The sequence below is a fragment of the Fistularia commersonii genome, chromosome 34 (genome assembly GCF_037954325.1).
Source record: "Fistularia commersonii isolate RoL2024-O1a breed Wild chromosome 34, RoL_Fcom_v1.0, whole genome shotgun sequence".
NCBI classification, from domain to species: domain Eukaryota; kingdom Metazoa; phylum Chordata; class Actinopteri; order Syngnathiformes; family Fistulariidae; genus Fistularia; species Fistularia commersonii.
Genome location: NC_141317.1, coordinates 9,545,350 through 9,558,440, shown reverse-complemented (window position 1 = coordinate 9,558,440; position 13,091 = coordinate 9,545,350). Strand labels below are relative to the sequence as shown.

General features: G+C 48.7%; 3 protein-coding genes across 3 annotated transcripts; 1 reads left to right on the top strand and 2 right to left on the bottom strand.

Moving 5' to 3' along the window:
* The first annotated feature begins 26 nt into the window (after positions 1-26).
* On the top strand, positions 27-7,383 carry creld1b (CRELD disulfide isomerase 1b). Its single transcript, XM_086141329.1, has 11 exons — positions 27-363; positions 1,302-1,422; positions 1,507-1,589; positions 2,771-2,881; positions 2,968-3,059; positions 3,169-3,348; positions 4,001-4,096; positions 4,189-4,272; positions 5,850-5,945; positions 6,025-6,165; positions 6,249-7,383. The coding sequence occupies exons 1-11, from the start codon at positions 326-328 to the stop codon at positions 6,467-6,469; spliced, it is 1,263 nt and encodes a 420-aa protein (XP_085997455.1). The 5' UTR covers positions 27-325; the 3' UTR covers positions 6,470-7,383.
* Positions 6,894-8,880, bottom strand: LOC147214540 (uncharacterized). The gene is made up of 6 exons (XM_086141331.1): positions 8,804-8,880; positions 8,586-8,716; positions 8,383-8,510; positions 8,246-8,305; positions 7,982-8,171; positions 6,894-7,823 (listed from the first exon to the last, which is right to left on the bottom strand). Exons 1-6 carry the CDS (start codon positions 8,811-8,813, stop codon positions 7,713-7,715), a joined length of 630 nt encoding a protein of 209 aa, XP_085997457.1. The 5' UTR covers positions 8,814-8,880; the 3' UTR covers positions 6,894-7,712.
* A 264-nt stretch (positions 8,881-9,144) lies between these two features.
* Positions 9,145-12,365, bottom strand: mbd4 (methyl-CpG binding domain protein 4). The gene is made up of 7 exons (XM_086141328.1): positions 11,557-12,365; positions 10,893-11,488; positions 10,567-10,632; positions 10,357-10,491; positions 10,137-10,286; positions 9,955-10,058; positions 9,145-9,504 (listed from the first exon to the last, which is right to left on the bottom strand). Exons 1-7 carry the CDS (start codon positions 11,844-11,846, stop codon positions 9,430-9,432), a joined length of 1,416 nt encoding a protein of 471 aa, XP_085997454.1. The 5' UTR covers positions 11,847-12,365; the 3' UTR covers positions 9,145-9,429.
* Between the last annotated feature and the right edge of the window lie 726 nt (positions 12,366-13,091).

Genomic DNA, 13,091 nt, shown 5'->3' with positions numbered 1-13,091 from the left:
CCTTGAATTATGTATCCTTTTCCCAGAATGATCTGAGTTGCACCTGCGAGCAGGATGTTTCTGCTCATTGATGAACCTCCGCCGGGTGCGATTGGTTTACACACCGGGTCCGCCCGGGGAGGGGCGGTGCTTGCGACCCCGAGAGACTCAGCTGCGAGGGGGAACAACAGAACCCACTAGAAGCCTTTCGGTCATTCACCCGCAGAGCCGACGAGACGCGACGCGGACCTTCCGCTCGTCTGCGGGGAAAAAAAGACCCGAATGATGGCGTAAAACCCCCACCAGGTCGAAATATGAAACCGTGGCTGCGCCGTGTGAGTCAGGAATGGCTGTCCTCGGCGTCAAGGCGCTGGCTGCAGTAAGGTAGGACCGCATCGACCCGCCGCTAGCCCCGCTTCCAGATCCGACCGTCGCACGGCTGTTTTAAAAGACAATCCACCCGCTGGACATATTTGTTTTACCGATCGACGTGACACGGAGAAACCCGGGCGGAATAGCTTGGATACACAGCGTTAGCCGCTTTAGCCAGCGTTAGCCAGGCCATGTGCTAGCTCTTGACCTTAGCCGCTGGGCTAGCTTAGCCTGGTGCTGATGCTGAGCCTGCTAGCAGCGGCTGCGGTTTAGCAGCATCCCGCTGCTTTTAAAAGCGCTTTTAAAGGATTAGATTCTGATTTTAGTGACAGTGCATCCCTCGGGGACACTTTGCTAGAGAGCGCGGATGCAGTTTAAAGTGTTCTCTTATTGTTTGATTCATTTGGTTTCTAAATAACAACTGTAAATGAGGACTACAGTGTCCAGTGCGGTGAGTTCCAGGGCAAGCAGATGCTGCTTATTTCTACATAGCATTCAGTTTTCATGTTTCCTACTTATTCCGTCATATTAGACCTGCTTGAAAAACATTTCGATGCTCTAAATCCTCTGATATTTTGTGGCATGGGGAACCCAGGGATAAAAGACAGCATCAGAGGGTGTGATATTGAACCTCTGCAGGAAAAGCCATCCAGAGTCGCAGTCTGGTGGCACAATATTGATCTCAGCTTCATAAATCTTACAAATAGCTTTATTCCATGCTGTTGCAGGTGGGAGCGTTGGCGTGCACGCTTTACATATGCAATAACAGGTTATTACCTCTCCCAAACGACAATAAAAACAAAGAAAATTCTATCTCTAACAAGCTAACATTATAATAATGCTTCTTATTAAGGTGGAAACTCTGTGAGAGACGGTTTGTGGCCGGATCGTTGTTCAACGCAGTGTTTCTGGAGTCGTCCCTGACTGTATCTGTGCGTGATGTTCCCCAGCAACATGTGGTGGGCCCGGCCGTTCCTGCCGGCTCTCCTGCTCCTGTCCGAGCTGTCGGTGGTGAGAGTCCAGACGGCGCCGTGCCAGACGTGCCAGAAACTCGCCGAGAGCTTCATCAAGGTACGGCGGCTCACAAGACTCCCTTGTTGCCGTGAGTGTGTCTCAGTATTCGCGGTGGCTTCATCCTGGTCCTCCTTCTGAAAGGGTTTGGAAAGAACAGCCAACAAGAACTTTGGTGGAGGAAACACGGCCTGGGAGGAGGAGAAGCTGGCTAAATATGCACGCAGGTAAACATGGGCTGCACTTCAATTTCTTGAATTGCACCCAGGTTTTTTCCCCTCACAAATGAATGAATATGGATGCATGATGAACGGATGACTTTTAGTTTTTGCAACCGTTTATATTTATTCCCTTCTTGTTTGCAGTGGTGATGGACAGGCTGACAGATGAGGTTAGACAGGAATCTCCATGGATCATGATGTTTGCAGATGACATTGTGATCTGTAGTGAGAGCAGGGAATAGGTGGAGGAACATCTAGAGAGGTGGAGGTATGCGCTGGAAAGGAGAGGAATGAAGGTGTGTCGCAGCAAGACAGAATATATGTGTGTGAATGAGAGGAATCGTGTGGAACGGTGAGGATACAGGGAGTGGAGATCGAGAAGGTGGAGGATTTCAAGTGCTTAGGATCAACAGTCCAGAGCGTAGGAGAGTGTGGAGAAGAGGTGGAGAAATGGGTTCAAGCAGGTTGGAATGGGTGGAGAAAAGTGAGTTAGAAGAACATCAGCCAGAAGGAAAGGAAAGGTGGAGGAGACGGTGGTGAGATGATCTACAAACATCTACAATGACCAAAAGACAGGAGGCAGAGCTGGAGGTGGCAGAGATGAAGATGTTGAGGTTCTCTTTGGGAGCGACTAGGATGGAGAGGATCAGGAATGAGTCTATCAGAGGGACGGCACATGGTAGATGTTCTGGAGAGAAGGTCAGAGATGGTTGGGTGATGGACGGAGGAGGGAGAGGGAAGATATTGGTAGACGGATGCTGGAACTGGAGGTCTAGAGGAAGACCAGAAGATTGACGGACAAGAGGGGACATAAAGTTAGCTGGTGTGAGAGAGGAGGATCCAGAGAACAGGGTCAGATGGAGGAGGTGGATTCGCTGTGGAGACCCCTGAAGGGAAAAGCCCAAAAGGAAAATAAGTTTGTATTTATTCCAAATGTATGAATGTTGCTGGGCCGCAATAGTAGAGACAACAATATGAGATCCTCCGAAGTGGAAAATCTCAAACATCAAATGCATTTTAATTAAATAAAACATAATTAATAATATTAAAAAAAAACCTGTTCACCGTTTGTGAGATGAGGCTCTTATGTTGATGGTACGGCAGGAAGGGGCTACTGGGAGGAGCAGATCCCACAGCAGGAGCAGTGGGAGTGGCTTTTACTTTTTTTTTTTAACACTTTGTTTCAGTGAAACCCGGCTCCTCGAGATCGTGGAAGCCGCCTGTGAAAAAGCCGATTTCGAATGCAACCGGCTGCTGGAGCAGATCGAGGACCAGGTGGAGACATGGTGGTTCCACAGGTAACAGAACGTGACAGATTTTTGAAATCTCTCCCCCCATAAGATCTGCGGCGCGATGTGTGAACGCGGCGTGATGCTTTTCGCAGGCAGCAGGAGGCGCCCGACCTGTTCGAGTGGCTGTGCATAGAAGAGCTGAGACTCTGCTGTCCACCGGGTCACTTTGGACCCGATTGTCAAGGTGTGGGAAAACAAAATAAAAAAAAAAACACATTCGCCGTTGGAGCTGAAGTCATGAAGTTGCAAACCAAACTGAAGATAAAGTCCTAATGAACACCCGCCCCCAACAGAGTGCCCGTCCGGCCCGGGAGGTGTGTGTGGAGGGCTGGGTCGCTGCGAGGGCGAGGGGACGCGCCTGGGAGGCGGAGAATGTGTCTGCGATCCAGGATACTCGGGGAGCCTCTGCCAGAGCTGCGCCGACGGCTACTACAGAGAGAAGAGTGCCAACGACAGCGCAGGAGCCTGTGCAGGTACAGCGGAAGCTTCACGCCAGTGCCGCTGTCTCTGAGGTGGCGTTTAAAGGCCAGCTAGCAGAGAGAATCATGGAAACACACGCGTGTTGTCGGTGAGATACGGTGACGGTAATCGGCGTCTGTGAAAAGCTGGGAGACATTTATGGGGATTTGGAGCGGCGGGAATGTGGACGGATGAGGCGGCGGAACAGTCGCTCAAAGCCGGTCGGGGACGGTTTGGTGTTTTTTTTAAAAAGAGGAGCGACTTCACTCCGTCCGTAAATGGAGTTTAGAAATAAAGTGCTGCAAAGTTACACTTAGCAACACATTGTAGCATGAAGCGTGTAGCCAGGAAGCAAAGCTAAGGATGGAGTGACAAATGAAAAAGTCCCTCAACCATCTCCTGCTGCCGCTGCTACTTTCATCCCATCTTGTTAAATACACTTCATAAAACCACTTTATTACTTCACATTCTCTTTTATGACGGATTATTATTTTTTTCTTATTTAAAAAACGCTTAACAAAACCGACCGCCTGGAACGGTTTAATAGCGTTTCTGTTCAGTTGCACAGGGAAATATAATTCCTGCTTTTAGTCAGAATCCGAACAAACGGCGTTCAATTCTACCAGCTGCTCATCTTGATTTTGTCGCCCCCTCCCTGTGTCGCAGCTTGTTACCACTCCTGTAAGAAATGCTCGGGGCCGCAGGACTACAAATGCCTGGACTGCAAACCCGGCTGGATCCTTCACGACAACAAGTGTGTGGGTGAGTGTGTGAGCGTGTGTGATAACAACTCGTGCGTTGTTCAGTTTCCAGCGCCCGTATTGAGTGACCGTCTTTGTGTTGATGTCCGTCAGACATCGACGAGTGTGGGACGGAGCTGGCTCGCTGCCCTTCTAACACCTACTGTCACAACACAGAAGGATCCTACGAATGTAGAGGTAACTGCTCGGACCTCCACCACCTGGAGGACCACGGCTTTTTTAAAGGGCGTTTCCAACGGAGAATTTTTTGCAGTCGTAAATGTTAAATATAAAAGTATTTAAGTATTTGCTTCGACCGGGGGTCGGCAACCTTTTCCACTCAGAGCCCCCCCCCACAGTAAAGAAAACACCGGGAGACACACAACCCTTTTGAAATTTAAAATGAATTAACACGGTACATCATGTTATCTAGTTTCTTTTTGCCTTTATGCTATAAGATAAGATAAGATAAGAACAACTTTATGAATCCTGAAGGAAATTGTTGTGCCAGATTTACAGAAAATATAACTAATAAATAATAAAAAGAAAAAGGCAGAATTAGAAATAAAAACAAACTATAAACTATAAAGTGTCTCAGTGAAACTATAAAGTGTCTTAGTAACAAGTGAGGTAAGGAGTGCACAATAGTATGATAAAAGGAAAAATTGTAGTGTAGCTGTTATGAAATGAAATATTGCACAGTTTTTGTTTTTTTTTTTTTGGCGAAAGATGGTTTTTATGGTTGTCGGCGGCTGAATGGAGATGTATATGTATATGTATCCAAATGCACCGCAGACCGCAAAGTAGGAATTTCACTGTACGGGGAAACTCCTTTCTACACTGCGTATGAATGTAGAAGCAAAATGTGCTGCGATGAACAACTGCAGAGAAAAAGAAATGACATTTCTGCATGCAACAAAACATTTTGAGCTCTGAATAAAAGACGTTTGGTTGAAGGTTGCTTTTAAGCAAAAATACTCCATGTCTATTTGAGTCTTTCTTGTATTTCTGAAAAAAAAAAAAAGCCGAACTTAAATGATCGAACGGCAGCAAAACAAAAATCCTGCCTTTTTACTGGCGCATGCGATTGTTTGTTAAGAGCGACAAAAATATTTGAAGACGTTTTATTTAGATGTTACAAGAGCGCAATCATCTTCAAATTTAAAATGAACGAACTACAATACATTTTAATTTAATACTTGATTATTTTCAAAAGGGAGACTCATCGGATGGGTCAAAAAGCCGCAGGTTGCCGACCTCTGGTATAGACAAAGCTCCAAGGTGCAGAAATGAAATGATGTCCATGTTTTCTAGAAAGTTTGCACAGGGAACAGATTCTGAAGCGACACATATCGTGTGTATTTATAAGTACATATATGTGATTACATGTAATAATTTTGTGTAAAAGTAGGGGTTGTTGTTCAGCACAGTTGTACTGTTGTTGTGTTGCTGTACAGCAGTTAGCGCCTCCACCTCACAGCTAGAAGGTCTCCATGTTCTCCACGTGTCTGCATGGGGTTCCTCCAAGGAGGTTCATTGGAGACCCCACATTGTCCAGACGTGTGAATGGTTGTATTTCTCTATATGCGACCCTGCGATTGGTCCACCTCTCGCCCAATGACAGCCGGGATGGGCTGCAGCACCAGCGAGTGCAGGACAAGCGTTACTGAGAATGAATGAAATCTGTGTAAAATAAGAAAACCATGTTGTGAACCCAGAGCAGAATTTCGTGCTAAGTTGTGACTTTCCTTCCTCCACGCCTTCTCGTGTTGCAGGCTGCGACCAGGCCTGCGTGGGCTGCATGGGTAGCGGTCCGGCCCGCTGCAAGAAATGCGCACGTGGCTACAGATTGAAAGGAGCGAAGTGTCTCGGTGAGGATGAACCCGTCACCCGGTCGCTGTCCAGCAGGTTTTTTTTGTGTCTGGTCTTCAACTTCTCCTCTTCCTAAAGACATCGATGAATGTAGCGACCGCGCCATCGCCTGCCCGGGACTCAATGAGGCGTGCATCAACGAGGTGGGCTCCTTCCACTGCGACTGCGCCGACGGCTTCATTCGGAGAGACAGCATTTGTGTGGAAAACAAGGCTCCCGGTAGGTTAGCCTCGTCGCTAATATGAAACACACCCGTCGTATTCTCTTTATTTGGGTCGCCGAGTGTTTCCTACCTCCCCCAGCTGGATCGGAGAAGGGGCTTTTCGATGACATGACGGACGACGAGGTCCTCGTCCTGCAGCAGATGTTCTTCGGCGTGGTCATCTGCGCCCTGGCCACGCTGGCCGCGAAAGGAGACATGGTGTTTACCGCCATTTTCATCGGGGGCGTGGCGGCGATGGCGGGGTACTGGCTGACGGAGAAAGGGGACTACATGCTGGACGGCTTCCTGAAGGGTCGGTAGGAAGGCCGAGGCCGAGGACGGGCGAGAGCGGACTCTTCCGGAGTCGGGAGACGGTCTCTACGGTCTGAGCTTTTCAGGGATTTATTCGGGGATTTTTCGGAGCCGGGATAACGGAAAGAGCTCGGGTACGTTTGTATTTCTGAAATAGGACGACGCAGGGAAGAGCGAGCCGCCGTGAATCTTGAAAAAGGAAATAACGAAGCTTTACCGGACTGATTTAAAGGAACTTAACCCCCCCTTCGCCCTCCCGCCTGGTTCGGGGGCTCCGTGGAAAACCACGACTGATTGTTGAAATCCATTATGCATTTGGATGTTTGACCCGGCCTCCAGAGTTTCCCGTGTAATGATGTCATTATTCGTATTCCCATCACGTCCGTCCGTTCCGCTCACTGATCCAAGCAAAATGTAGGCGCGTCCAAACTCTGGGATAAATTCCACCGTGACCCCCTGCCCATTTTTTTTTAATAGGGAATGATTGTTTTTAGTGTTAATGCATGAAAAGGAGCTGACATGAGAGAAACCCCCACGGTGTGTATTTATTGTCTGGTTGTAGGAGAATGAAATCAGGGATCGACACATCGCTGCAAGGGGGGAAAAAAAAAGTTTTTAAAGGGAATGTGCTTAAAATACCAGCGATTGTTATGAAGATGCAAGCCATTTTTGTTGCCTTTTTTAATTTATTTTCAAAGCAATATTTATTAGAAAACAATATACTGTATTATACTTTGCTCACTTTTTCCGGGGGGGGGTCCAGTTCGGTCATAATTTTATAGCGTATAGCACTAAGGGTTCGAGCACCGCCCAGATACACTGACATATCTGTCCGTCCATGTTTGCGTTAGACAGTGTGGAAGGTCGTCCACTCCATAGATTTTTGCTTTGAAATAAAATGTCACTGTGCGTGCTTTATTTTTCATGCGTTTTACGCGACATCTTTTATTCACACACGGTAAAAACGGGCGTTCGGGGCAAAACGTGCGGAGCAAGCTAAGGGTGAAACGGGTGACGCCATCTGATCTCCAGTTATCTCTGCAGTAGACCAGAATCCAGGAGACCCCTGTTTCAGTTTCAGGACTCGGTTGTCGGGAAGCAATTTTAAGGCCGGATTCATTCCACGAGAGAGAGAGAGAGAGAGAGAGAGAGAGAGAGAGAGCATGTTTGTCTGCCGGTCCTCATTTCAGAACTACAAAAACATGTCCGCCTGTTTTCCAGCCCTCTCCGCCTCAGGATGTTGCACTTCAGCTTATTTGAGAGTTCCACTCCAGTTGATGGGCGTGAGGCGGAGAAGCTCTCTCTCCTCCAGGGCCTCCTGGGAGCGCATTAGAGCTTTGTCTCTCCAGCTCTGCTCCATTAGCTACACACACACACACACACACATACAGCAGAGAGAAACCTCAAAACTGCTTGCAGCATTAGAACAATTTCTGGATGCCTGTGTGTGTGTGTGTGTGTGTGGGTCAAAAGAACTGCAGCAGAAGTGGATGCATAATGCATGAAGGAGTGAGAGCGTACCCTCTTGTTCTCGTCCCTGAAAGCCGACATGGCCTGCTTGTGTTGGAGTCTCTGCTCCCGTTCTCCGGTGATGGCGAGCCGGTCCACCTCGCGCAGACGCTCCGCCTCCCGCCCTCGGCCGGCAAGCCGTGACCTCAACGCCGCGCACTTCTCCTCCATCTGGCCCTTCAGATGCTCGCGCAGCTCCCTCCTGCAAGCACGGGCCGCCTCTTTGTCACGGCTGACCTCCAGAGATCTAACACCGCGACGGTGCGAACCACACACCTGTACTCTTCCTTCTCGCCGCCGGTCCCGTAGAGGGGTTTCCGCCACATCGTGTGAAACCTGCCGCGCCAGACGACCTTTTAACCCCGACGCAAACACGCCGCCGCTTGTACTCTTCAACTGTCAATTCTTACGACCTGTCGTACTCCCTCCTCTGCATGATCAGCGCCCGCTGGTGGTTGTGGTGGTGAGCTGTGGGAGTCTCCAGGCTGACGGTGCGTTTGCGGACGGTCGGCGGATGTAAAGGGTTGAGCCGCGGAATACTCTTTACAGAATCACATTTTGTTTCTTTTCTTTTAACAAGTGCGCAAAATGGATGGATTTCGGTGCGATTGCTCACCTGGTTGCACGTCCGCAACGGGGGGAGGATGGACGGCGTGGCGGGAGCGACCGCCAGGGAGCGGCGTCCGCGTCGGGCAGCGTTTGCGTCACGGGAAACACACGCCGGGGTGGAAGCTACAGAAATGGCCGCTGTGGAGGTGAACGTTCGATGAACACGCCGCGCTCACATCCAGAATTCCAGTCCGTAAAGCGGGAAAAAGAAGGATCGAAACTCACGCAGTTTCATTTTGCGGCGCGAGTTGGTTCGGTTGGAAACGTCGCCCGGCCAGGGAAGGGATTTCCGCTTAAAGCTACACTCCTATTACTCTAAATGTAAATGAAACAAAAGGGGAGTCGGAGATTGAGCCGCCCGTGTACACAGCCGGGCATGGCGGTGGCAACGGTTGCCTTGGGAATCCAAAGCTGCTGCGTGGCGTGCAAAGCCACGCATGGCTGCGCTCAAGATGAAAAGATTTTTGGCTCGGAGCAAAACCCCTTCCCGACCTCAGAATGTTTCTGCATTTTTGTGCATTTGTTAAGGGAGTCTGCACGCTGGGGTGTTTTCACCAAAGATATTCATGTATGGTTGTTATTTATTGTATCGCATTGTTTCGTTTTTTTTTGGCAGCAGCTTTCCAGATAGCTTGCTGAACTTGGAATTGTCATTTTTTACGTTTCCTGATTTTAAAAGTTGAACAGTTGGGCACAAGATATCTTCATTACCCTGCTTACAGAACTGATTTGGGAATAAAATGAGTCTTAAAAACATCTTGTTTGCCAGAGAATGCCGGTGATGATGCATCCTGCATGTCGCCGTGTCGTCATCTGACTTCGGGCGGTCGGTTGGATCTTCGCGACTGTCCTCAGAGCCCGAGTTGCACGTGGTTCTCCCACAGCCAGGCGTGGTATTTGTTCAGCTTGTGATCCTCAGGTGTCACCTTTTGACAGAAAAGCACAGAGTCAACCAAAGCAAGTTTGGATTGAAGTGTACATTTGGCTAGTTTGAGAAGGATCCGGCCCCTTTTTGCGTGTCCTTTTCTACAATGGAGCAAAAAAAAAAAAAAAAAACCCTTCTCTCAGATCAAGGGCTGTAGTTGTGATCAAAGTTGCGTCGGTCTGCGAGCGTTCCCGATGCTCCGGCTCACCCCCGTTTGCGACGGAGACCTCCAGACACTTTAATTCCTCTGCTTTGTAGATCAAAAGGTACCCGCAGCTAATTGGGCTTTCGCTTTTTCCTCGTGTGGGCGGCGGCCGACGACCCCGGCTTCCAATAATGAACCGCGCCTCTTTTGTTCGACGCCAGCGGTGTGAACACATACCCGCTTTTTTTTTTTGTACAAATACTACCTTTTGACTAACGTTAGCTACTCTGTTAGCATCACGCTCACCTGTCTCCATTCACCCAAACAGAAAATCCTGTACGAGTCGTTTCCGTACTTCCCGATGCCGTGCAGCTCGATGGGGTATCGCCATGGTTTGGATAGATATTCGTCTTGATGAGAAAAAATAGAGGGACTCTGTTAACGGCAGAGCGGCTTCACGAGGATTCAAAGAAACGGCCCGTTTTTACCTGAGAAGCGGATGATGATTTTGGCTCTGAGCTCGTAGAGGCCGAGTGGCTTCAGGAGTTCAGACATGGGCTTCCAGTCCACCTCCCGGGCCACCTCGGCAGACGGGTAGCGCTCGAAGAACTGCCAGAGTACTGGGATGGCCATTTTACCTGGAATTATATTTCAGGGTGAGAAAACCTGCGTTGTGAGAGCTGCGCGTTTGCGGCCGTCGAGTCTTACCGCTCGTCTTGTTCAGAAAGATGGTCGCCACCAGGAGTTTCCAGGGGTCGTGGAAAAGGGTCTCCTGCACGAGGTTGAAGGGAGAACGAGGCGGCGTCCACTTCTTGAAGGCCTTCCTCCTGGGCGGGCTGAGACCTGCACATTCACCAGTACATTTTCAATGAGTGTCACATAGACGTACTTGTATTGTGTTAAAATTTGGGGTTTTACCGTCTTTAAGGGGTTTTCTGCTAAAATATGGGCTCGTTTTCCGTTTGTCTTCCTGGCTTTTGGACTCTGTTCAGGTAAAATAAAGGAAAGACGACGACATTATGGATGAGGCTGTTACTTCCAGCATCACAGATGCGTTTGGGGGCGTCATTAAAGATATGGAAAACTGCACAAGCATAACTGATGTAACTATTTATTCATTTGCAGATCATTATTTGACTGCGATTTTATTCATTTTTTTCACATCATTCCCAAAAGTCCACCATTTCAACCAAGCTCCTGAGAGGATGAACAAACTCCTTTGGGCGGGTGAAAGTCCTTCCTACTTCTTTGTGAAGAAGCGTCCCCACCGGTGGATCCAGGCGGTCTCGTCTCTTCTTCCGCGGCCCAATGACTCTCTGCACCGGCACCGCTCTCAGAACCAGGCTCGTCCCCCTTCTCGGTGTCGCTTGCGGGTCGGACTTCCAGGGTCGGGACGGGCGGATGGCCGTTCTCGTCGGCTCCCTGCTGTTCGGCGGCGGGAGCTCGTCGGAGAATCTTCTCTCTCAGTATTCCTGTCCCCTGCGGGCTCTTCCGCGGCTCGGCATCGTGGTCCGACGCCGAGGGCGGGATCGTGTTCCCGGTCTCGAACCCTCCATCCGCGTTCTCAGCGTCGACCTTTTTGACCTTTGCATCTCTTCTGCAGGACGAAACGGTCTTTTTTGCTTTTCTGGAAGGCGGCTTTTCTGTGGACCCGTGCCGTCCCTCGGCCGAGGTCGTCTTCCTCCTTGGCGCTTTCGCTCGGACGGTGCAAACTCTTTCCGGAGAGTTCCCGTCGTTCTTGACGGTGCGGAAATCAAAGAGGTTTATATCGACGTTTTCCCAACCTTCTTTGAGGTAAGCCTGCAGGGATGCTCTGGACCTGAACGTCTGCCCCTGGGGACTTCAAAATAAACAAATAATTAGATATACGAAGCATCGTGCGGGTGGATTAATAGAAAACAGAATCACCTTGTGATATAGACGTCCAGTTTCCCGGCTGTCTTGCCGCTCCTTCGCTGCCTGACCTCTCTTCTCCAGCCAGGAGGCATCTTGGAGGTGCAGCCTGGATCTTCTGTGTCGGCGTGACCTGGACTATGACCTGTCTTTGTCTGGATTTCACAGCTGCTTAGACACATTTCCACTGGCGTCTTATCATCCCTTTCCCCAGTGGGGCTTTCTGAGGAAGTAGTGGTATTTAAAAGGACTGTATTCTGCTCTTTGTCCAGCAGCTTATCCCCTTTCTCCTCATCCTCAGCCATTCTGGAGTCTCCTTTTTCCAAAAACAGGCGTTTTAACGTGACTCAAGGGGATTCAAATAAAATCTGGGGAGGCTGAGAGAGTACAAGAGGATTCTGGCGAAAATATCTAGTTCTAGCAACGTCACGAATTTATCCGATAAATCTTATCAGGCTTTTTTTTCGCGCTATTCTGCTTATTTACGCTGGAAAATTCGCTGATTTCCCCCGGAAATAATTGTTGCAATAAATTGGTTTCAAACGTGGACGTACCGGGGTTGCACAAACTTTCATATTCCGATCAAACGCTGTGAATAAAAGACCGAAAGTTGGAAAATCAAATGTAGAAAAACAAAAAAAATACGGACAATACAGTCCGCGGCGCGCATAAAAACCCGGAAGTAGCAGGGAATCAACGAAGCTACGGGAAGCCGGATGGACAAACAGAACGGATTGGCCCTTCGCGAAAAGAAAATAGATAAATTGTGATTACGTCGCGCAAGTAAAAGTATATTTTCTGGAAATATATATCATAATATAAGGGAAATCATGTAAGAAACCATCACCATATTATGGTAATGTTAAAAATGCAGATGGAGGCAGGTGAGCGGCCGTGACGCCTCCTGAAGGGAGCAGCCGAAAGGTAAAGAAGGTATAGATTAAAATCACTCTGTTCTCTGAATTGCATGAATTGAACAAAATCTATGTGTTACCAGTTTTATTCTGTTTCAACTTATGATGCATCTCAGTGGCATCAAGAAAAGCCATTGTAGGTGAGGCTGTAATTCCTGGAGAAAACAGAGGCATGGCAAATATTATGTTAGCAAATGAAACAGCAGTAGGCAGCAATCCTAACAAGGTCTAAAGTCTCAAATTGTGTGACGTGCGTACTGAATAGACCTTTGTTTTGAAATTAGAATGCGCCAAGTTAGTTTTCCTTCTCAAAACAATACAGCTGCAGTTTTGACTCTCCATCGAATCCCATTTTTAACAATCGGATCTGGTTTGTGTGCTGAGCCGCGGTCGTCAGTGGTTTGTTTGCCGAACCCTCGTCACAGGCTTGATGGCTGCGTCGGCACAACATGTCACTGCGATGGGGAAAGAAAAGGGGAAGGACTATCTTTCTGTGGATTTCCAAGCCGAAACGAGACGACAGTATGTCAGCAATCTGCCTCCCATGTGTGCTTACATAGTTTACAAGGACTGTCTTGGAAGGCAATTTCTAGGGAGACATAACTCATGCAAATTCAGAGTTGGTCTTTATTTACT

Bases quoted from the DNA above. Each gene is read 5' to 3' on its own strand.
- creld1b (XM_086141329.1), top strand. From the start codon at position 326: ATGGCTGTCCTCGGCGTCAAGGCGCTGGCTGCAGTAAG. The intron at 1,590-2,770 runs GTAAACATGGGC...ACTTTGTTTCAG, and splicing joins CTGGCTAAATATGCACGCAG to TGAAACCCGGCTCCTCGAGA. The intron at 5,946-6,024 runs GTGAGGATGAAC...CTCTTCCTAAAG, and splicing joins GAAAGGAGCGAAGTGTCTCG to ACATCGATGAATGTAGCGAC.
- LOC147214540 (XM_086141331.1), bottom strand. The intron at 8,306-8,382 runs GTCGTAAGAATT...CTGGCGCGGCAG, and splicing joins CAGAGGAGGGAGTACGACAG to GTTTCACACGATGTGGCGGA. The intron at 8,172-8,245 runs GTGTGTGGTTCG...CCGTGCTTGCAG, and splicing joins GGCGAGAAGGAAGAGTACAG to GAGGGAGCTGCGCGAGCATC.
- mbd4 (XM_086141328.1), bottom strand. From the start codon at position 11,846: ATGGCTGAGGATGAGGAGAAAGGGGATAAGCTGCTGGACAAAGAGCAG. The intron at 10,287-10,356 runs GTAAGACTCGAC...ATATAATTCCAG, and splicing joins CTTTCTGAACAAGACGAGCG to GTAAAATGGCCATCCCAGTA. The intron at 9,505-9,954 runs GTGAGCGTGATG...TTCTGTCAAAAG, and splicing joins GTTTGGGTGAATGGAGACAG to GTGACACCTGAGGATCACAA.